Below are 22,867 nucleotides of genomic sequence, written 5' to 3' on the forward strand. Positions count from 1 at the left end.
CACAAATGCTTCTCATTTGCCTATCCAAATGATCAGTTTGCACACAGGAACATCAAAAGGAGAATGGACCTTGTTGCAATTGTTCAGTTGGCTCGGGGTGTACACTGTTTTCGACCTACTTATTCATGACTTTCATTGAAGTTTCCCTGAGGAATGAGAAGTAAATCCTGCTCTCTCTTTTTCTGAAGACCACTCAGAATGACCTGTCATAAGCCATTTACATATGTATCCAAAGAGAATTCAACATATATGTGTACTGTATTATACCCATAATTTTCACAAAAAACACTACAACTTCCTGTAATTAATTGCAGATATGAGATGCTCAAAAGTCCTGACTTCTTACATGATTGCATTTCACTTCTCATGTACCTGAAAAAGCTTTCCTTTTTGCTTATTGTCCTAAAGTGCTTTGGAGGGAACAGAATAAAGGACAAAGCTGGATTTGCAGAAAATAATCCATCTCAGTATATGACCCTCCACTAATAGAATGATTGCTGTAGAATAGAAATAAACACAGCCAATGTGTTATGAAAGAAGAATACTGAAGAGGCATGTCCAAAAAAGAACAACAGATGAAATTTGGAACAAGATTTTTCCAGGATGATGACACTTAAGGAACTATGGATGAATTCAGAGGATTTTGCTGAACATCTGTAACTCTTTGTGAGCAAGCATAAAACAGAAGAAGATACTTTGAGAAGATGTTGCAGAAAGACAAATTTTGCTCAACTTATTAGGAGCCGCAGTGAATAGAAACGGTGACATTTTCCTCTGGAGTTAGTAAAGACACCTCCTTCCAAACAAACAAATTTGTGAACGGGCGTCACTGTATTGCTCGTTTGAACTCTGCCACGTTTGGGATGTTTGCACATAACCCCAAGTGCAGAGAAAAAGTCTTAGGAAAACAGACTGTAGATTAGATTTAAACAAGACCTAACTAGTAATGAAATGCATTTGCCTTCTAAACCACACAAACATTTAAAACATGAAGGTTCTAAATAGAGGCAAAAAAGTCATTTTTTGATGTTAAAAAATATGTGTAAAGTGAAGCATAACAAAATACAGAAAGGATCTATTAACTAATCGATCAACAACTCCAATCTAAAAGGCTGAACTTCTAAACGATAGGAAATCCATCAGCAGATGTGCACTGAATATGATGTTAATGGAACATTCATATTATTCACACTTATATCACCAATTATCAAGGCTTTTAAATGAAGAAATGATTATTTGCCAGAGAGCACAGATCCAGATCTCAAGGGATTTTATATGTCTGCATAAAACTTAGATCCCAAAATACCTTTTGAGGATCTGGGCGCTTGTCTCTCAGCTAGTAAATAATTTTTATGGGATTAACCAGAACAACTCAAACTGCATTAAGAAGGTTTAGCAAAGCACAAAGAACCACGAAGCACAATTCTGAGCTCCTGTCAACTGAAGGCTGGTGCAATTCCACCACTTTATGCTACACACCTGGCACTGTGCAGACTGAGGGGTTACTTCTCATTGGTGCTGCCCTCAGGAAGACCACACGAATGCCAACAAACATTTCAAAATGATTTCTAGTATGAATTGCTAACATGTCTTTTCAAGCTTCACCATGCACCAGAGCTCTCCTAAATGAAGTAAATCTCTTCTAAATGAAGTAAAATGTCATAGCAGAAAGAAACATGTCACAACCATTCACTCTTCTATCTTCAAAAAGAAGGTTTGCAAGTGCCATGCCCAAGTGTGTTCCTTTCCAAGTGTGAGCTGAGATTTTTTTGTATTCAGTTTGCTAAGCTAATGCAGATGTATCTTTCTTGTAAGTTTATGAGCACATCAAGACCCAGTGAACGTCTTTTTTACTTGGAAGGTTGGTGAGGACTGTGAAGAGAACCAACAAAGTACTGCAGGAACAACTTCAGAGGGGTCCCCTACCAAGGTGGGTCTTCAGCGCGCTGCCACCAGTGACACAAATGCTAAATGGCTCGCAGGGAAAAGCAGCGGTGTGGGGCATGGACCAGAGGTGAGGGATGAGTCCCTGTCTTGAGCAGTTAGACTGAATCTATGGTCTATATCGATACAAGCAGAAAGACAACACGAGACCCTGTCCCTTTCCCCACCCTCTTCAGACAAAAACCCCAAGCCCCCAGAAACCAACATTTCCCCCCTTAGGAAATGCGGAATGGCCCTGGGGAGTTTCGGCAAGTGGCCCAAGCTATCGAAACCACACGCAGGTCTTGGCGAGGAGAACGTCCAGGTGAGGAGCGTTCGGAGCGGCTCCCACGTGGCGCCAACTTTCCGTGGAAAGCGGAGGGGACGGCGGGCGCTAACGCTCCTCGCTGCCTGGGGCTCCTGGGGAAGGCCTCACCTCTGGGTCCTGTAATGACAGGTCGATGGTGCTGTGTGAAAGCCGTTCCAAGGGAGGAGGTCTGCGAAGGCGAGGGGCTGCTGAAACCAGACTTCTCTGACTTCTTTAATGTAGTTGGCGATGGCATTCCTGGCAAGAATGATTGATAAGTGCAATTTAATAATGCTAGGTCATGGAACGACAGCCTATGCATCGTGAAAGTGGGTGCAGAAGCAGCTAGATAAACTTAAAGGACAAATGAAATTGAATACAACGGCGAGCCGAAAGCTCGCTTTTATTTATGGTCTTTCTTGAGGAAGAAGCAGCCATGGTTTGCTCTGAGCAATGAGTACTAAAATGCAGCCATATTTTTCTTTTAAATCTGAAATATGGATAAGATGCGGCTCATTATTGCTACTGAAACCTACTCTGCTTTATTTTTAGAAATCTGCAATAGCTGGAGCATTTGGGTTTTTACGGGCTTTTTATGAGTTCTGTCTTTCACTCACTGGTTTAGTAGATTATTGCAAATGGATCTTTTAAATGTGCTGCAAGACTCAAGGCACAACTAGAGAATGAAGTTTTCTGAGTTCAGACTCTGCATTTCCTTACTCTGACTTCAAAGGTATTTGAAAGTAATATATTTATGTGGTTCCCTTTTACTTTCCATTTTTTTTAAAGGGTGAATGGTATTTATGTCTTTATATTAGAAGCCACGCTGGCATTTTTTCAGAGCTGTTAGTATGCCCTTGAACTATATCAAAGGCTTCCAACAAAAATCCGAGTTGCCACCGGGTGAAACCTCTCCCATGGACAGGCAGAAGTGGTGACCATGCTAATGTGACCATTACGATACTCTACAGGAGTAGCTCCTGTTGATATTGCTATCAAGGCTGTGATTTGTTCAGTTCCTATGCTGTACCGAAGAAATTTGTGGAAAGAATGCAATTGCAATGGGGTCTTAAAACTCAAGCTTTTATCCATATGGTTTATGCTTGGGTGAAAGAGTATTGCAGCATACAGTTAAAGGATATATGTGTGTCTGTATTATTATCACCTATAGTTTTATAGATGTTAAGGCATATGGATGTTCTGATTAGCTCTACATACCTCTGAAAATACCTCATTTTCAGTATATGCAATTCATCAGACATTTTGCATATCTGTAGAGATATGGTAAAACAAAGGTGCGAATTGTTGAGGTTTCAGGTGAAAAAGCAAAACCTCAGATAATGCTGGAAGTTGAACTTCCACTAGCAAATCAGTAAGCCTTATTTCCACTCTGTACTTTAAAGAATTTAATTCCTAAAAATGGAAAAGGAAGGCCTGGACATTATTATCTCTGGACAACATTATTAACGTTATATTTAATAACCCTATTTTTATAGTCCCTGGGATGTTGATTGCAATAGGCAGCAGCCTATTTATGCCATTTATACCCTGCGCTGCTGGGGTCTTAATGGTTTCAGTGAGGTTTTGCAGTTTATATTCAGAAAGTTAAATAAAGTCAGGGAGCCATTAGAGTTCCAGTGCTCCAGTTATAACTTTCTGCTGAAACTGCTTGCTGCTAGGGTCTTCTGTTGTGGTGGCTGTCGCCTCGCAGAAAGAGAAGTTACATATGTGTGGGTTTTCTTTTCTAAATAAAAGTTTAGAACTGGCAGACTATTGTGCAAGAGAAGCGATGGGTTGTTTTTATTCTTTTTTTTTCCGTATTGCTTTTAAAGACTCTGGGGTAGGAAGAAAAGCAAATGAGTTGGTTGAGCCTGAGGGTAAGGAGGGAAGGTGGCTGAAACGAAGGAAATGCCCATGGGCTGTAACGCCAATGGGCGTTTGGGTGTCTGTGTCCATCGGGGGACATGCAAAAGGAGTCACAGGGAGGAAGCCAGGTGGCAGGGACCGAATGAGCATCAAACACAAAGTCAAGGGGGCCCGAGGACTTTGTGCGCGTGGACGCAGCACATCACGGGCAGAGCAAGCGCTGCGCATGCACGGGGACGGGGCAGTCACACATTTAAGCCCTGCTCCGTCTGCAATCCAGGGCAGTTTCCTATCGTTGAAAGCTGCAGCGAGTCCATGCGCTTGCGCTCAGCACGCTGCAACTTGAGGAGCTTCGACGGAAAAAAAGCAGAATGACCTTGGACTACGGCAGTGCTGAGCAATGTCCTTCTCCTGTGGGGATGGGTTTTGTAAGGCTGAGACAGCCGCCATAATGTGCAAGGGGAGATTCGAATGTAATGCTATGCTGCAAAACAGCGAGCAGAGCGAAAACTTGAAGCCTGGCTAACTGGTTCCTTTTTTTTTTTTTATATTTATTTGTTGTCATTATGATTGCCACTACTATTATACCACTGTTGCTGTTTTTATTTGGGCATGTTTTGAAATGCCTTGGTCTTGAAACAGTCCGGCTCTACCATGTTTTTATTTTGTTTGAGCTTTGTAATGACACATTTTATCAGGAGTGATCACGTCCATCAGATCTCAAGAAAAAAATGGCTGCTTCTTAGTTCAGAGGAATATGCAAACAGGAGCTTAATTACTTCACTTAATATTGACCAAGAGAAAGAATAAGACGAGCTTGCCAGCTCATTTCCAAAGCATGTTTTGTCCTTTAAGAGGGAAGGGTATGACAGAAAGTTAGGCAGTGCAAAGCAATTAGCATCATTCACATATTATGGTGCGCTAGCATGGGGCTGTAGCAGCAAAATTCAAACATTCGTTGAACGGGTTAATAAAAGGAGAAATACAGTCTGCATGCAAGAAAAAGGTTTCCAAGAACAAGCCAAAATATGTCCCATTCTTCTAAATTTATCACAGCCATGTCACATTATCCTTGAGACTGCCAGGAATGTCAATTTTTGTGCAATTTAAAAAAAATATCTCATTTAGCACCATATGTTTGGTTAATGTGTCTGATATATCCTGCGTATTCTTCCGTCCATCCCTCTCCTAATACCCGCTTTCGTCTCTCCTCGCCAGGCCAGATGCCGCCACGCTGGCCGCGCTAGCGAGGCTCCTTTCGGGGAGCGAGGCCAGGGCCTTGGTTTGGCCACCCGGGGGAATCTGGGAATTCTGGGAATTCTCCGTGTGAGGCCCCGCGGGCGCCGGGCGCAGCACTCGAGCGGGCCCGGCGGGGGCTCGCGGCGGCGCGATGAGGCCGCCTCGCCAACAGCAGGTTGGGCATTAGCGGCGGCGAGGCGCCGGCGAAGATGGATGAGCAGGGATGGAATTAGGTGGTTAATTGCTGGCACCCATGCTGGAGACTGCGGGCCAGTTTTAAAGGTCTTCTCTTCGCTACCTAATGAGTTTGAACGCGGTTAGCGGTCCCCAGGCCTCCGCTTCCCCTCCTGCGCTGCTCAGGGATGCAGGAAATTAAAAAGCTCACGCTGAGGCGCGGGCAGAGCCGCCTTCGCTCGGCGCCGCGCGGGCACCGCGGCGGGGCCTCCTCATGGCCTCGGCCTGCGCCATCCCCACGCGGCCTCAGCTGCGAGGGCCGCGCGCCAAGGCCGCTCCCGGCCTCCCCGCATCCATCTGCTCCGCGGGGCGGCCCCGCTGCGCGCCGGGGCGCTCCTCGCCCTGCCAAATGCCAGGCCCACCTGGCGCTCGGGGGAAACACGGGTCTCATCTTTCCAGCCCCGCTCTCCCCTGGACGCTGCTTAAGTGCGACGGGAGGAAACGGGGCTGTTTCCATCCTGGGGCAGCTTTTAACTATGGAATCAGCCAACTGATAAATAAAGGAAAACAAGGGGATTTTCTAGAATAAAACAGACACAAGTCTGAGCAGGTACGTTATTTTAGCTTACTGCACTTGTGTTCGTGTGATAGCGTCAATATATATATGCCAAACATATATGGTCTTCGCCTGCTCCCCGCAGCATGAATCAGAGCTTTTTCACTGGGCAGAGGGAGCCAGATCAAAGACCATGATGGTGCTAAATGGAACAAGATGTGCATTCTCGTATTTTTTTCCAAAAGGAAATATTAATTTGACATTGGTTTTCCAGTTGAAAAGAATTTTAATTGCAGAACACAATAAGCCGAAAATTCAGACAACAATAATCTTGAAACTGTTAGCAGCATTATATTTCTATCAAGGAATCTGTGAGCCTTTTCAACATTAGAGCTTTCTGAATTTTCATTAATTTGGCATTTCCCTAAACACACAAGTTATTTTGTTCATTCCACATCATGCATCACACCCTTCTGCTCAATGCATAATGCAAGCGTAAATGGGATCCTTGTCCTTGAGAGACTCTGGTCACTGGAGCCATGTAAGGATGTTGAAGTCCCGCAGTAAGACTTTCCAAAACTCTGCACTTCGCAAACCTCCAGCCCAAGCTTAATCAAGGAATTCACAGGAATACGTCATGTTCCTCATCTTCTAAGGGGCTCTGGAGCACTGGGATGGTTTTAGTTCCTCTACCTCCTAATGCTTGCCAGGACTAGAAATGCACCACATAATAGTCCTCCTTGAGTACAGCTAAAGATCTTCAAATTTTCATGTATGAGGTTGGTATTTATTTAAATGGACCAGAGAATGGTGTGTGAAAATCAAATGCACAAAATCCTTCCCAGAACAAATAAATATCTATTAAGCCACTTCCCATGAAGCTATGTGTGCCTTGCTGCCAGTGGCACTGGAACCAGGATCAGCTTTGATGAGGTGAATGGAGGCACAGCGGTGGAAGAGCAGAACGCTTCCCTTTCTCTCCAGATCCGTACCTATATAGCCTATACATCCATCCAACCTCACTCTTTAGTGGCTGGCATTCTCCTGACTCCACACATCTTAATCAGTAACTCCACATCAAGCCAGGCACATCAGCAGTCCCACTAATATTCATCTCCAAAGGTAACTTCTGGAAAATTATCCCAACTCTGCTGCTAGAGTCTTGATGGAGATTTTGAAACAAAAGCTATGGATGAAACATGGTTTTGCTCTTTGCTCTCAAGGGACACTATGAGAAGGAGTCAAGGAAGCTCAGATATTACCAGGTGGACCATGACCATAACAACATGCAGAACAAATAAGATGATGCAGAAAAACAAGTTGGCTGTTGAAAAAAAAACAAAACAAAACAAAACCAAAAACAACTGATACATAAAAAGAATTTTGAAGGAATTTCCACTCTTCTGTGAAAATTATTCCAGCAAGATCACTGAAATCAGTGTCAGCAGAAGTGCTTATCAGCTGCTTCTTTTCTGGGAAGGTCTTAGTTTGTCCTCTAGGTTTCCTGCGATGTGGATGGCTCCGGTGCTGTCCCTCAGGCTAACCCTGCTAGACGTGTTGCTGAGCCAGCGCTGCTGCTCTGACCACACTCCCAGCTCCTGCGTTAGTTGTGCCAGGCCACACAAAACCCAATTCACCCATCCCAAAGGAATGCTCTTTATTTTCTATGTTGGGAATGTACTCGGGATGCACTCACTCCCCTGGCCATGTCTGGAGCTCCTGAGATCAACGACCAGCTACCTGCCAGCGAGCACCTCGTTCCACGACACAAAATCCAGCTTAATGAACGGTGATTTTCCAGCAGCAAAACGAAAGCTCCCCCTCTATGCACTTATCAAACTGCTGCATATGCATCGCCAGCACACGCTCCTGCTTCCTCAGAACTCGACATCTGAGGGAGCATCGGGAAAACAGAGCTAATCTATCAGCCCCCATCGGCAGCGTAGCAGAGGTGACTGCCAGATACTTAAGAAGCCCTCCAAAAGCAATGTCACAACTCTTTTTCAAGACACTACAAAAGAAATGTTCCAAATAAAATAAAGCAAATGCACGTACGAGTAAATGAGCCAAAGAACTTAATAAAAAGAGATTGATTAAAATGAGGACCAGAATGTTCAAAAAGGACTAAGAAAAGGTGCCAAAGGCGCATTAAATGGATTCAATGGCTTCAGGTTTTAATCGCTTTTGGATTTCTCAGCAACTTTTAGCCAAAAATGATAAGTCAAGTAAGAATCAGAATTACGATTCCACTTAAGAGGGTTGAAATTTCTACTTCGTAGATGTGCGCTGCTCCCTTTGCGAAGGAGAAGCACCGAGAGAAAATCTGGTGTGGCAAATTTTAGGCCCGAGAGACACAGTGAGCATCATTAGGTTAAAACGCTGCCCACTGAGGCCGGCCTCTGAGTTTTGGTGGTGTTGCCAGAGCCCGTGGGACCTGCTCGCGGGTGTGTGCACGGCAGCGTCCTCACAGCGCCCAGGTCGCCCTTCGCCCCTGCGCTGCTGCCCAAGCGCTTCTTTCTATCCCCAATAAACTCAGTGCATCACCGATTGCCTCATAGTTCAGCTGCGTGTGGATTTGATGTTTGAAAACTTTAAGGAGTAGTGTAACACGTAGCAAAGTAACAGAAAAATTCTCTCTCTGATTTAATGTTAGCTTCAGTGTCATTTTGCACTGTACACATATATAACCGGAACAAAAAATGTCTTCTAATGAGGTCTTTAAACACCTCATCATTTGAAATTCAGGATTAGGTTTGTTTCCTTGCAAACGTTATTTGAGAGTTTTTCGGTGTAACTGGCTGATGAGGTACTGCAGCAGGGACAAACTGCAGCCATCCAGAGGAGAATATACCTTTATGTGGGTGCTTTGGGGAGGGAACATCTATAGCTGGGAGGCAAAAAGGTGCCATCATAAATTTGGATGGCATTTGCAAAGCCCTCTAAAAAGTCTTTGCATATGATTATAGCTGAGGTATGATATTTTTGCAAGTAAAAGACCCAGAATAGATTTATGTTTCAACTATATCTTCCTGAGATGCATATGGATGCTAAATTGCAAGTGATACTAAAGGGAATTTTAGTAACTGAAGAGGATGGAGTCAGAATTTCTGTTTCTTTAAATTGTCTCCAAAATCATTTGCTCATTATTTGCATGTCATCAAAAGATCACTGGCAATCCAGGCTACATGGAACAGTGATGGCTACTAAATGCCAAAGCCATGAGATGGAGATGGGTAAATATGCAGATATTTTAGCCCTGCGACCTCAGTTATTGCATGATAATGCTTTTAAATGACTTTTATGATGACAAGACTACGTTTGGTGTTAATTTGGGCTTTGAAGACTTAATCGGTATACACAGCCATTGAATGTATGTTTTAATTAATAAAAGAGCTGCAGACAGGATTGAAAATAACTTAGGTAATTTAAAATGTACTGTGAAGTCACATGATTTCTGCACAATTTGAGGTGAAGAGTTTATACATTATCCCAAAGAAAGAAAGAAAGAGTTGCAAACTGATCTCATGTGCAGTGTAGCAAACCAAAATGGATTTATAATTTGACAGGTCAAGAGTGTACTCATGGAACTGTTATGTACTGCTATCCAGTGGTTCTTGGCATTTTTGCCGTATGACTACCTAGGCTGAACAGTCACAGGACTGAACAAGTTGTCCCATTTCTGTAGCACACAAAATAATTCCGTTGCTGACCTACAACTGCTGTGCTCTTTCCCTGGAAAGTGTCTGTTCCCACTTGTACGCTGGAATGACCCTGGAACTGCCCCTGGGCCAAGAAGCTCCCTGGAAAACCCAATGTTCCCCTTGCAGAGTAGGCAGCGCCCAGCGTTCCAGCTTTGGCTCCATTTCCAAAGGAGATGCATGATCCTACGGCCTTGGGGTCTGCCCAACACCTCTCCAGCGAGCAATTTAAAACATATGTGACAGAGAGGTAGCGGCCACAGGGAAAAGCTCCAGAAGCTTCATGGAAACAGGCATGGGAAGAGCAGAGGTATCATGTAAGCTCTTGCCTATTAGACACCAGAGAAGCCCCATGACAGGGACATGTGGTTCATCCCCCCCAACCAACCCCAAATGTCTAGGCCCGGAGAACAAGAGCATTGGCATCGTTTGAATAAGCACACCCACCATGTAGTGCTCCGCGGTGGTCGGGGTTTCTTAGATATCCTGATTTTATAAAAGAAAGTAAAAGAAGAAAAAAGAAACAAGGTGAGAGAGAACACTATCATATTTCGTAGCAAGCAGGATACTGTGTGAAATCTTGGCCCAGTGAAGTGATAAAGGGGGAACTTTCAGTTTGCTTAAGGGAAAACTTATGCGCAAATGGCAAAATTACCAAAACACCACATTGCAGAAAACGGGTGCGTTTAGGTTCAATTAAGCTGTAAAATGAGAACGGCACTTTAGCTTACAGAAATGAAGGGCGAGCGGGAGCTATGATGTTTAGCAGGTTTGAGGACGCTGCTTCACTGGACCAAGAAAACGACAGTATGGGACAGGCTTTTTTCTTTCATCAGACACTTTGCTGCAGAGCTTTGCAGAACCTCGGAAACGGCCGCTCCGGCAGCATAAAACATGCCTGTGGATCTCGAGGTTAGGAACACAGACAAACAGCCATGCCAAATCAGATTAAAAGGGTCCACCTAGCCCAGGATCCCGTCTCCGACCGTGCTTGCTCACGGCTGCCCAGACACGGAGCAGACGACTCCTCAGCCTCTGATTTGGGACTTCTAAGACAAAGTTTGTCTCGTGGTTTCGGAGACACTCAAATGCACAGATTTACCCCCCGCTTTTGGATTTCGACCCTGTTGCGGTGATTTCCACGAGTCGCATAAAAAGGTTTCCCAGTTTGGCGCTGGCGAGTGCCACGTCCTTGCCGCGGTAACGCCGCGTGAGCCAGCAGCTCTCAAGGCCAGCGATGCTACGCGTGCAAGAGCATCCAACACTTTGTCCTACGTACAGAAAGTGACATTTGTGCTGAGGTGCTCTAAGTGTATATACTTTGGGAAGTATATAAATATATATATATATGTTTTTTTTTTAAAAGCAAGAATCTGGCTGCAAATTGATATTAACATTTTTCAGTATATGTGTAAAACACATGGTTCAGAAGAATAGAAGAGAGAAACTGTCACTCACTGGGAAGCTTTAGAGCTATCTGGCTCCCTGGGAAACTGCATGCAACTATTCTGGTGTCCAAGGGTTTGACCAGTGAGTTTCCTCTTCCTGCAAAGAATGAATGCAGAAGTAACAGCGAGTCCGAGGGGGCGGTTTTTAGCCAAAGGCTAAAGATTCTCTTCGTCTGCCCACTCCGAAACGTCGGAAGGAGCGAGGTGGTGGGAGAAGAACGGGGCTGGCCGCGTACCACGCGCGGAGCGACGCCGCAAAACCCCATAGGCTTAGGCGGGATAAGCGACTCCTTCAACACCATCCTTCTTTTACCATCCGCCTTCTGGGGGAGCCTTCGAGAAGTTTTAATTCTCTAATTGAATTGGTCCCTACGTGACATTTTAAACTCGTTTGTAAAAAGGAAGCAGCAGAGGTGAGGGTCTATTAAAAAAAAAAAAAAGCTTATCCTTTCATTTTTGGTGGCATATTGACTTTACAGGAGTCAAAAGGCACAACTGATATATTGGGGAGTCCCTGTAACTTTACTTAAAGCAAAAATTAGAAAGTGATCGAAAAGTTTTATAGAGGAGAGCAGAAATATAATTTTAAGGCTCTTAAAATTGCCTGAAGTGTGAAATCAAGTAATGAACACTAGAAAAGGTTCTGTCAGCTGGAATCAAAGCTCAGGCTAGTCAGCGTTTTTTCCAAACCTTATTACAGCAAAGATTTTTCATCTCTGCGCTCTGTTCATCCCGGCAAATAAACGGCCTTGACCTCCGCGCGGTAGCGGCCCGAGTCGCTGTCAGCCTGCGAAACCCCGTGCTGTCCTCCCACGTCCCTGCGCCGCCGGGCCGGGGGAGCTGCCAGCACCATCCCCAGCGACGCAGGAGGGGAAAAAAAATGTAGTGCCAATGAATTCTGGAAGGGGGCAACATTTTTCATCAATTTAACAATGCGTTTTTCAGAGAAAGACGTTCTTGTGCGCGTGATGCTACGGTGAGCATAAAGGCAGGAAGCGTTTGGCGTTTGGCCTAGCGAGGAGGCCGCGTGGCCGGCCCGCGCGGTGGCCAGGGGCACGTTGTCCCGTTGGCCCCCCGTGCGGGCGCTTTGTGCTGCTTGGGGATGGCACAAGCTGAGGGCATTAACCGCGCCGACGCGGCGCCGCGCCAAGCGTGCCCAGTTCCCCGGACTTAGGGAACAAGTCGTGGCTATAGGGTATGACATCGCTACATAAATATATATATATATGTATTATGGAACACAGAACAGCAAGATACGTCACGAGGAAAACTCTGTAGCCACAGCAGTCGTTTCTTCAAATACATCATCATGACAAAACGGGGTAAGAAGCTTTCTAATACAAAGACATATCAGAAAAAGCCATTTCGTATAAACTTGAACTTCTCTGGGTGATTAATGCTACGCTCAACAAAGGAGACAGTGTCTGTCTAATTACATTAAATACTTATCTTCTAGGGATTGGCAGGGTGTTTCTGCTCAATGTCACTTTTCATGACAATGTAATGATAGATCCGTTTACTTACCAGTGCCATTAGCAAAAATTGTACTGTTTTCTCAACTGCCCTCATATCACAAAAATATTTGATTAACACACTGCAGCTTATCTAATACTCTAAGCAACATATTCTGCATAGTTTTCTCTCTATTAAAAGAACGAGATTACAGCTTGTAAAATTTTTATTGCACTCACACAAAAATAAATGAATAACGTGCGATAGGCTCGGAGTATCTTTCCAGTTCACTAAGCAGGTTTACGGAATTGATAACTTTAACTTAGAATAAGATCTGGGGGAAACAAGCAAACCAGCCAGCAAAGTAGGTGCTCTGGTGCACTCCTTCCCATCCTGTCTTTTGTTCTTATTTCCTTTTCATTGCAGCACATCTTTTGAAACTTTTAGTAACTTAGAGGGAAAAAAAGGGGGAAAAAAAAGAAAAAGCTTTCATTCTTTTGCTGAAAAATAGCCATGGCCGTGTCCCAAGTCTTTAAAATTCACTGCCTCGTGAAGTCTTTAAAATTCACCGCCTCTTCGTAGCCAGGCTACGGTGCCAGCACACGAGGGCTAATAAACCGCTGCGAGAACGTGCACGGCCGGGGTAGTTCATACAGTAACAGGGTAATTTCATAAGCGATATTGAAGAGCAAGGCTGTGACGTAACGCTCCAGCCGTATACACCAGCTCCCTGGTATTTACTAACAAGGTTAAACTCCTATCTGTTTGGCTCAGCACTCTCCACAATTCCCTTTTTAATGGACGGGCAGGAAGGGTCGGCAGCGCCCGGCACCGATCCGCGGATGCGGTAGCTCATGCCCGTCGCTATCCCGATGGGCTCCGGCTCTCCCTAGGATCACACCAGGAAGTCCGTGCTTAGCCACTACAACGCTTCCAATCGGCCTTGGGGATTGCTATTTGTAAGTAAAACAGCAAATTGTTTTTTGGAGGGGGAAAAAACCCAACATGGAGGAGGTGATGCCACTGCCAGTTAGTAGCTTGGGCCATCAGGGTGGATCAACCACCGGCCTGCGAGTCTGAGGCGCCTTCTCCTTCCATCAGTGTCAGCCCCCGCGGCCGCCAACAGATTACGGGCAGCTCTGTGATATTCCAGGTGTCAAAGAAGAATGGAACCCCCCAACAATGGCCCGAACAAAGGGACAAAAGACGGGCGCCGCGTTGCCGAGCCCTGCATATCAATTTAATACGTGCAGCTGACGAGGATGTAAATGCGGGCGGCGCGGGGCCGGGCGTGCGCCGCGGGCCGCCCCGTGGCGCCACTGCCCGCACAGGCGCTCCGAGCACCTGAGCTGGACGTGGGCCCTCGGCGAGCCAGATGGTCCTGCTGGCTGGCAGCGCCGAGCCGGAGACGGCCAAAACCATTACGGCATTTCCCCAAGAGGCCGGCACATCAGTTTTAGCCATCTCTTTCCCTTTTTTTGCCTTTTTCTTTTTAAAGCGATGCTACGGATGTAAAAAAGTGACGTTTCTAGCCATTTTTGAGCAGGTTATTTTATGACTAATGCACTTGAGAAGGTGGCAGGGCAGGGTGCGGGTGTTGCTTTCCCCGGGTGCTGGTGTATTTGACACCAGGTTCTATTCAGCCGCTGCCACTGTTTACTCCACATTAAGTGCCGTGTTTTGTTCAGGGGTTTCCACATAGCATCAAAGAAAAAAAAATCCTGTAAAAGTGGAGCAGTATCAATGCAAAATCACAACAGCCCCGCAGTCATGGTGACACGGGGGGATGCTGCCTGAAGGCCACTGCGCCTTCTCACTGCCTCCCCTCCCTTAATTCTGGGTGACTGTTCTTTAGCAGAGGCCTCACAATATATCTAATACTTCTGAGTTCCCATTTGGCTAAGGGGATGCATGACACATCCAGCTTTTCATCTTTCAATTCTCCGAACGCCAGCAGTTGCAATCCTGCCTGCGCTACGGGATGCTCTTCAGGAATGATGCCGGTGTTGGAGGCTGGACAGTGGGAAGCAGCTCCTCGGAGCTGCCCAGGGAAGATTAGATGAGACGTGGCCAAGTCGTGTTCACTCCAGGAATGAAAAAGGGACACAGGAACGAAAGGAGAGAGCCAGGAGAGCCGTGGGGCGCAGGGAAATGAGCCGTAGCCCGTGCCTCGAGCAGGCAGCTTGCCCCGAGGACTGGCCCCGTGCAGAGGAAGAGTCTGGATGAAGTTTTACTTCTGCTTATTATATTTCAGTCAAAAGTAAAGGCAAGCGCTACAGCAGGGTTCAGTTTGGACCACATCCAAACTGCTTTCTCCTGTTCGGAGCAAGCACTAATGTGCTGCATCCCAGATATAACTCCTGGGGACAAACACGGGATGCTGCAAGAAAATGGGATGTGGCACTGAGTGCAGGGGAAGACAATCCGTACATTTGTACTTTTCAAATCTCACTGCTTCTAAACCCCTACTTTTAAAGTAAAATGGATTCCCCTTATGAATCACAAGACCACTTGCCCCTGGCCCTCGCTCATACAGAGCAGCGTCACTCTTTGCAAGATCCCTCATCTGATGCAAGGGCTGCAGCTCCCATCCCATCTTGCCGGCTCAAGGGGCTCCCAGTTCTGCAGTTCTCCACGGTCAAAGCTCTGGGGCAGCCCTGAACTCGAAAAAAGTAACCAGGGGATGATTTATTCCCTCTTGCTGGAGGTAAAACACCCTTGAGAAGCAACAACCAAAATGTCCAGGCAGAGGATCCAATTCCAACAGAAGAAGCGGTTCTCAACACGGCCCGGGGCAAGATGGGAATCGGCTGTCATGGGATGTGGCAGAGGCTGCAGCAAGGAATGGGTTAAAAAAGGCTGTGCAGAGCCCTGAAAGCAGCGTCCACCGAAGGCTGTCAAGCACAAAGATGTGAACAGAGGCTCTGGCCCATGAAACTCTGCTGCTCGCTGCCAAAATCCACGCGGCTGCGCCATGAAAAGCATCGCTGCTCGGCCGTCCCGCTGTTATATTCTTTCCCGGAGCGCCCCTCGCCGCTCCCGCCCGCGGGGCACGGGGGCCTTTGCGCTGCTCCGCGCATCCTCTTCCTCCGGCGCCCGCGGGCAGAGCCGCAGCTCCCGACGGGAGCGTTTGGGGGCCGCGTCGGGCTCTACCTGGGAGCCGAGCGCACGGCAGGAGCGAAGCAGTCCCGCGCGCCGGAGCGGCCAAGCGCGGCCGCCCCACTGCCGTCCCCAAGCGCTCCCACGGCGCGTTTGAACTCCGGGTGGAAACGTTTGCTTTGAAAGAAACCCTGTTTTCTTCTTGGAAACAAAGACGAAAATGTGCGCGCGGGCTACAGTAGCGGCACTGTGTGCCGGGCCGAGCGGCGATGGTTGCACTGGGAATCCTAATAAACAGTGCGGAGAGGAGGAATTCTGCGCGAAAAAGGGTGTACGCTGCGTCTCCCTCCCTCCCCTGTTTCGTGCAATATTTACACAGCTGTGCTTTGTAAAACGTGCAGGGGAGGTTTTTATTATTATTTTTTGGTAATCTATTTACCTAAGATAGCCCAGCATCTGTTTTGCGGTGAGCTTCTTTCACAAAGTTTCACAGTTGCCTTGACTGATGCAAAAGGAGGTCACGGTCCTTCCTCCGTGATCCTAAAGCCGTTTGTGTCGACCACGTTGCCATTCTGCTCGGCTAATTTGTGTCGGGCTCTGTGTTTTTGGTATATCCTCTACTTGGAAACGTGCATCCCTTGGGGGCTGGTCTGGCTAGGTGAGTATTTTAGTTATCTGTTTTATAAAATGCAGAAGTGCACAGGAATTTGCAATAATATGCATCATTTACTGGCTCTCAATACGTACTGTATATTGGCTCTGAAGACTACTAATATTTTCCAGCTGCCTCCAAAAAAAGAAAGAGTTTGATGCAGTCCTTGCAATCGGTCCTTTCCCATGACTGCCTGCACAGGTGATGAAGCCTTTTCCTGTGTGCTGAAGAATTAATAAACCTGAACATTTCTCTACCAACACACCACAGTACATAAAATATGTGCTCCTGCTTCCCAAACACATTAGAGAAAGCAAGTCTGCTGATCTCAACTGCTAAGACAGCACATGGAAGGAACGCAGCCCATTTCCTAACCAAGATCTAATCTATAGAAGACTTTATAGATCCAAGTCAACATCCTGAATTGGTCCCAGAAGCAAACAGAAAACCAGTCCAACCTTTGGAAGGCAGGTACAATACTCCCAGTGTGTTTAAGCCCTTTTGCAGCTAGAGTCCCACGCTGCACCAGCTGCAGCAGATGATTTGCAAGGGTGGCTGCGTCGGGGTAGAGCAACCCAGAGACCCCGGCTTGACATCCCCAAACACAGGGAGCTTCTGTCCAGCACCAGCCTCGCACCTGAGCTTTGAAACGATGGGTCAAAGCTCAGGTGCGAGGCTGGTGCTGGACACCGAAAGCTCCCTGTGCTATTGGGGATGTCAAGCCAGGAGTCTCTGGTGGTCTGTTCACTGCCATGGCCCACAAAAGAGCTTTTTAAAAATTTATTTTCAATGTTAATCAGCAAAAATGGTACATATGGACGAAGCTTTAGGTTGCTCTCTGCAGCGAAACACCCTCTGCAATTTTAAACTCGGAATTCCTCCATGTGCATTCCCATTTATGGTACATCTGGAACCAGCTGCAAGAAGCAGAGACGCAGCTTTGCCTGCCTGGCTTCTGCAGGGCTGCCCTTAAGGGAGAGATGGCTTCCTCAAGAGGGCACAGCAAAGGTGAGGCAATACACCAAGACTTGCAGGGCACCACTAATTTCATTAAAAATGGAAGTTCATTTAGGCTGAATCTCAGGCACAAGAAGTTTGTTGCATCGCCCAGGCTCTGGACAACAAGGAGCCTTTGGAGTTGTGGATACATTTAGGACTTTTCGCTCTGCACTGCTGAAAACACGTCAGGAACCGCGTGACGCCGCCAGGAGGATGGCTGGGCTCAGCCCGTCCTTTCCCCCCTCCAACCTGCCTGGTTTAGGGACAGCAGTGCCAGCAGCACCGCACGGCGTCACGCGCCCCGTGCCGCTGCGTGCGCTGCGAAGAAGAGCTGAGCCATTGATCCAGCGGTAATTTGCTGTCAAAATGACTATGTCTATTATAGCAAATGAGCAGTGTTAATCATTCTGCTTGATGAATGTTATTGCAAAAGACTGACAATGCTCAAAGCGCCACTATTGACCTGCTGCGTCTTCCCTGGCTCGCACTGAGTTCTTGATCTTCACTGGCCTTGGCCAATTAGTTTAAGTTATCCATTAAGGTGCAGTTCTGGAAAAGTTCTATTTAAAATAAACAACAACTTATATTGGTGAGTAACTCATCAGCTATGCAGCAGCCTGATTCTGATTGCCTGGCAGAGAAACACACACGTTTTGTGCAGTATCTGATAAAAGATCTATAATGTGCTAACACAAACCTATCATGTAGCACCTGTGACTAACAGATTGTGATATCAAAGTCTTGATGCCTAAGTGCTCCTGTAAATGCATTAAACTTTTAGCGGCAGGAACTGTAGACTGCCAGTGACAAGGAGCTGATATGGTATTTCAGTAAAAGTTGATAAGTGTTATTGCTCGTAGAAGAAAAGAAAATTCTTACGTTCTTGAGAACCACTGGGCAGCTTGTGTTTTGATGGGATACTGTAATGCAGAGAGCAGGGATATGGGAACACATGGACTGTATGAAAGGAGGAGGAAAGAAAATTTAAGGAAAATCTCTGCATCTTACAGTAGCTGGAGCTCCTTGGAGGACGCTGCCCCTGCATGTGGCGCTGCAGGCAGCTCTGTGCACCCGAAGCAGCTTGTTAGGCGGCAGCATCCGCATGGGCCACGTTTAGTTTCAGCTGCAGAGGCAGCAGCATAAAAGGCAGCACGGGCCCAAACTCTTAGCTAGGGCCAAACGCCACAAGAGACTGTGAGAGTGGGGAGAAATGTGCGAAATCGTCTATAATACCTTGGACATGAAAAGAAGTAGGGGCATTACGGGTCTGCATGGGACTGGGGGAAAGGGGTGAATGGGAAGAGGAGTCCTAGCTGTAGGATAAAGCCTAAAAAAGCTCAGGAAAAGTTTTGCAGAGTAAATGAAGCACGGAAGCTGCCCTGAGCTGGAGTCACTGGGCTCTCTCCTTGTGGCATGTCTGCAGCTTAACGCACACATTAGCTCGACGAAATTCTTTCTGCTACAAACCAAAACGTTCCGGACATCTGAGAAACATGATCTGTGCCTGACCTCTGCTTAGAAAAGCCAAACTGCGCTGCGGCGGGAGGCTTGTCTGCTTGCGAAATGTTCCCACTGTCTTAAGATACGAAGCTCATGTGGAGGAAGAAACGGCACGGGCGGCTGCTGCAGCATCAAGGTGGGCAGAGGGGCTGCCGCCCCGCGCGGGTGCAGCGCGATGCCCTCTGCCTTTGCTCTCTCGTTTACCTTCACATCCTGAGACCTGCGGGGTAACCCAATGTCACCTCTGGGAATTATGGAGAAACACTATTGGCAGGGATTGTAGGTGCAGACCTCCTCCGGTCTAAGAAATTGCGACGTTTCCTTGTTTTTTGGAAATGGCTCTAAGAACATCTTGAGCTCGGCTCAAGAAAGTTGATGAAGATCATGAAATTCTAATGTCTATTTATGATCCAGTGAAAATCACTCAGTACAGCAAGTCTCAGACCTGAAAAATAGTGCTGGAGTATGATTCTAAAATTGAACACTCTGTGTCTGAAGTTGAATGTTTTCCCAGTATAAATGGATGTTTTTTTCTTTATTTTTGTATAAAACATAGTTCTGGTGTTTTTCATCATAATTTCAACAGTCAGATCCTTGAATCATTGGCAGTAATGTAGCACAATCATTGCAAACTTCCCTGAGCTCTGATGTATTTTGTGATATAAAGTCTCTTGATGAGCCCATAGACCTTTTGCCCAAGGATAGACCGGACATACTCTGCATCCCCAATGCTGGGACTTCCTAAGCAGATTTTCTGTAGTAGGTAGTGCCAGGCAACAACTGTGTTTAGGACATAAAGAATGCATAAAGAACACAATCTGGGATCTCTCTTACACCACTTTCTCTGCCGTTTCCAAGATATAATTTGGAACAGACTTTGAAAACAAACTCTTGTGGTCATCTGATCTATGCCTGAATGAGTTCTCCTGACTTGTAAGGCATAAATAAAGGGTCCTGGGTAAATATGAAGAAGAAGAATTTTCCTTGTGTGTAGAATCTGTGAAGAAGCATGCACATTCCAGGCCAAAGAATAGAGCTATTGAGACCAGAGTTTGGACCTATTGCCTGCACGTGGTTGATCCACAACAAGCATTGTGTAGAGATGTTGTACCATCTAGTCAGTGATCACTGTTACTGCAAGGGCAAAAATACCCAGGTATGGGATCCCAGCTCCTCAGGTGTACAGAAATTGCACAGAAATTACTTTCAGACAGTCCCACAGATGGTGGCAGTAGCCTGAGTGGTAGTGAGCAACCACAGAGCTGATTTTAATGGGATCTTCACTACTGAAGACATGTTCAATACACTAACAGGAACTCTCTGCCGCTTGCAACAGGTTCATAGAACGGTATCAACTTCCTGAGCCTCCAGAACTGCAAAGATGTCTTTCATTAGAGGAGTGCGAGTGTTATGCATTAATAATTTGTTAACCTTTTTGAATGCCTCATTTGGTTGCTGCAATTTTCAAGCTGAAGACACGCAGGAGCTTCGCACAGTGTGACTAGCAGCAGAGTAAGAGGGGTGGAGCTGGGCCCGGGAATGGAAAACTCCAGCCCTTCGGTGCATGAAGGACTAGGGAGCTCCCAAACTTCCAAACCAGGTGCAGGGCTGGAAGTTGGTCAAGAACACGACAGAAGCAGAGCTAATCCTCCCTGCAGAAATCTCAGGCAGCGCAAGGACTGCAAACAGCTCCTACCTTTCCGGGTTAACTGGGTCCCTTCTAGGAAGTCAACTGACTTGTGGAAATGCAAGTACCAGGAAGAAATAAGTAAAGAAACTAATGCAGTACTCTGAATTGCCACCTTACATTCTCTTTCCCACGTTGCATTTTAGAAATACAACAGAAGCAAAATTGGCAAATGCCATCCATGTGCTCCGCTACGGAATGACTGACAGAACACAGTGTGAATGTTACTTCGGGGCTGAACCAGAGGATGCGTTAGAAAAATGCCTAAGTGGAACACGGACATGTTCTAACTCAACCTTCCAGGGTGCATTCCCTTGTTGTGGAATCAAAAGCCTACAGCACTAATTATGGCTTACCCCGTTGCAACCAGGGCTGCCGCAGAACTGAACACGGGCCAGCATTTGAACCCGAGTTCAAAGTCAGTGTGATGTTGCCTGATTTTCTTACTAACATCATCTTTATCCTCTCTTGCCCTTCTTCTCAGTTAAGAAGAATTATGTACTGAAAGTGCTGAGATAAAGTAATGGTAAGGAGGATACCGCAAAAGGTATTCGAAAAGCACAAGTAATTTACTACGTGTCTGCTTTGTTTTACTTCCTAAGCCTTCCTGTTGTGAAAGGAAATTCATCTTTTCTGGCAGACTCCAGCCTTTTTAGGCCGGAGAGCTCCCCAGGAGCTTTCCAGTGCAGGTAAGTGGATGTGAGACTCAAGCAGTACAGTGCGAGGAACAGGGAATTAATGCGGGGTTTTGCTTTGGCTGTCACATCTGACGTGCAAGGAGAGTTCTGCATCCCTGCTTGCAAGATCTACATGTGGAAACGTGGGCTCAAGGCTCCGGTCATCGCGATGGGGCTGAAGCGCCAAGACTGGAAAGGTCACAGTGCTGGTGGGCAAAGCCCACAGGATCCAAACCCAGCCAAGTCTTCACGTGAGACAGATGTCCAAGCCCCAAAGCCTTCTATGATAAAAACCAAGAGGGTTAAGCCTGGATGTTCTGCGTTCACCGGAGCCCCCAAGAGCAGGCACGGGGGAAGCAGCCGCAGCCGCATCCACCAGCACACACGGAGGTTTTGTCCTCTTCTGTTCTCCTGCCAGTTTGCACATATGTTCCGAGTATGCAGCCTGCCCTCCAAAGACCACTTACAGGGGCAATCACAGGGAAGCGGAGCAGTAAGAAAGTATCCAGAAAGGGAATTGGTTCAAAAGGAAGAAATGGAGACAGATGTAGAGTGAGAAGTCACGGCTGGCGGTAAATAACCCTCTGCCTGGAGTGCTCTCTTTTTCTAAGAGGAGTTCACATATTCCATTTCATATTTCCTTTCTAGGAAGTCAAATCTTGGTTTTCCTGGCATTTGTTCTTTCTTTTTCTTCTTCTTCTTCTTTTTTTTTCCTTCACTATATATTTTTTCTTTCTTTGTGGTCTAAAACGTTCTCCCTTTCCCCTCTCCTTTGGCTGGGCCGTGTTCTCTTTCTCCTTTCCAGGGAGACATCTCTCCAGCCCCGCCGTGTGCAGACCACATTCCTCATTTCCCTGCACTCCCCCAGCCAACGTCTTCCACCACCCGCGGGCCTCGGGCGCTCGCCCTGCTCTGCATGTGCCTGAGCACAGAGGGTTTCCCGCTTGCTCGTGCGTTGCTCCCCACTCTTACTCAGAGACACTATCTCTGGATAAATCTGCTGGGAGAAAGCGCTCTACCCCAAGGCAATAAAGCAAACCGACGTGTTGTTATCGTTGGTGGAGATCCGAGCGCGCTGGGAGGTTGGCTGCCGGCTCCTCGCTGTGCTCTTTCCTTCCCCGGCAGCACGGCCATCCCGCAGACAGGGCTGCGCTTCCTTTCCTTACCCTGATTTCCTCCTCCTGCAGTTTGGCCAGAAGCCCCGAGGGCAGGGTTGAACGCTGGGGTTTGGGAACGCGGCGTAGGCGACGCTCTGCCAGGGCAGGATGGAACCTGCGCCTGCCCCCGGGTCAGCAGGGCTCTGCACCGCGCGAGCCCCGCGCTGCCCTGCGCGGGAAGGCGAACCGCGGCGCAGGATGCCAAGGCAAACAGAGAGGTGGTTTCAGGCTCTAAACTGCTGCTGTGAATTGCACTGAGAGGAAAGGAAACACTGAAGCTCAGGGATTACAGCGAGGTAAAACCGCGCAATCATTTTTTGCTTCTAGGTTAAATAAATGGCAAAGCCCTTTTCTGGACAGGGGAGATGGGAAAGGTCGTATCGGAAACAGGGCAGAGCTCCAACATCCCCCTCACAGAGAGGAATACTCCTGC

The 22,867-nt window shown here is 46.9% G+C and overlaps 1 protein-coding gene across 16 annotated transcripts in view; it reads right to left on the reverse strand.

Annotated features, from left to right (window-relative positions):
- NFIA (nuclear factor I A) overlaps positions 1–22,867 on the reverse strand; it is a 295,079-nt gene that overhangs the window by 36,138 nt on the left and 236,074 nt on the right. For 6 of the 16 annotated variants that reach the window (XM_088522442.1, XM_088522441.1, XM_088522444.1 and 3 more), the window contains 3 exons: positions 11,222–11,308; positions 10,211–10,249; positions 2,360–2,488 (listed from right to left, as the gene is read on the reverse strand). The exons of 4 other annotated variants lie outside the window; for them this stretch is intronic. In XM_088522442.1, coding sequence (XP_088378568.1) covers positions 2,360–2,488; positions 10,211–10,249; positions 11,222–11,308 — 255 coding nt within the window. The remainder of the gene's footprint in view (positions 1–2,359; positions 2,489–10,210; positions 10,250–11,221; positions 11,309–22,867) is intronic. 6 more of the 16 variants (XM_088522451.1, XM_088522447.1, XM_088522450.1 and 3 more) reach the window with 3 other exon arrangements.

This window comes from Tinamus guttatus, unplaced genomic scaffold (genome assembly GCF_059628265.1).
Source record: "Tinamus guttatus ecotype Peru unplaced genomic scaffold, ASM5962826v1 Tinamus_guttatus_pri_ptg000153l, whole genome shotgun sequence".
NCBI classification, from domain to species: Eukaryota; Metazoa; Chordata; class Aves; order Tinamiformes; family Tinamidae; genus Tinamus; species Tinamus guttatus.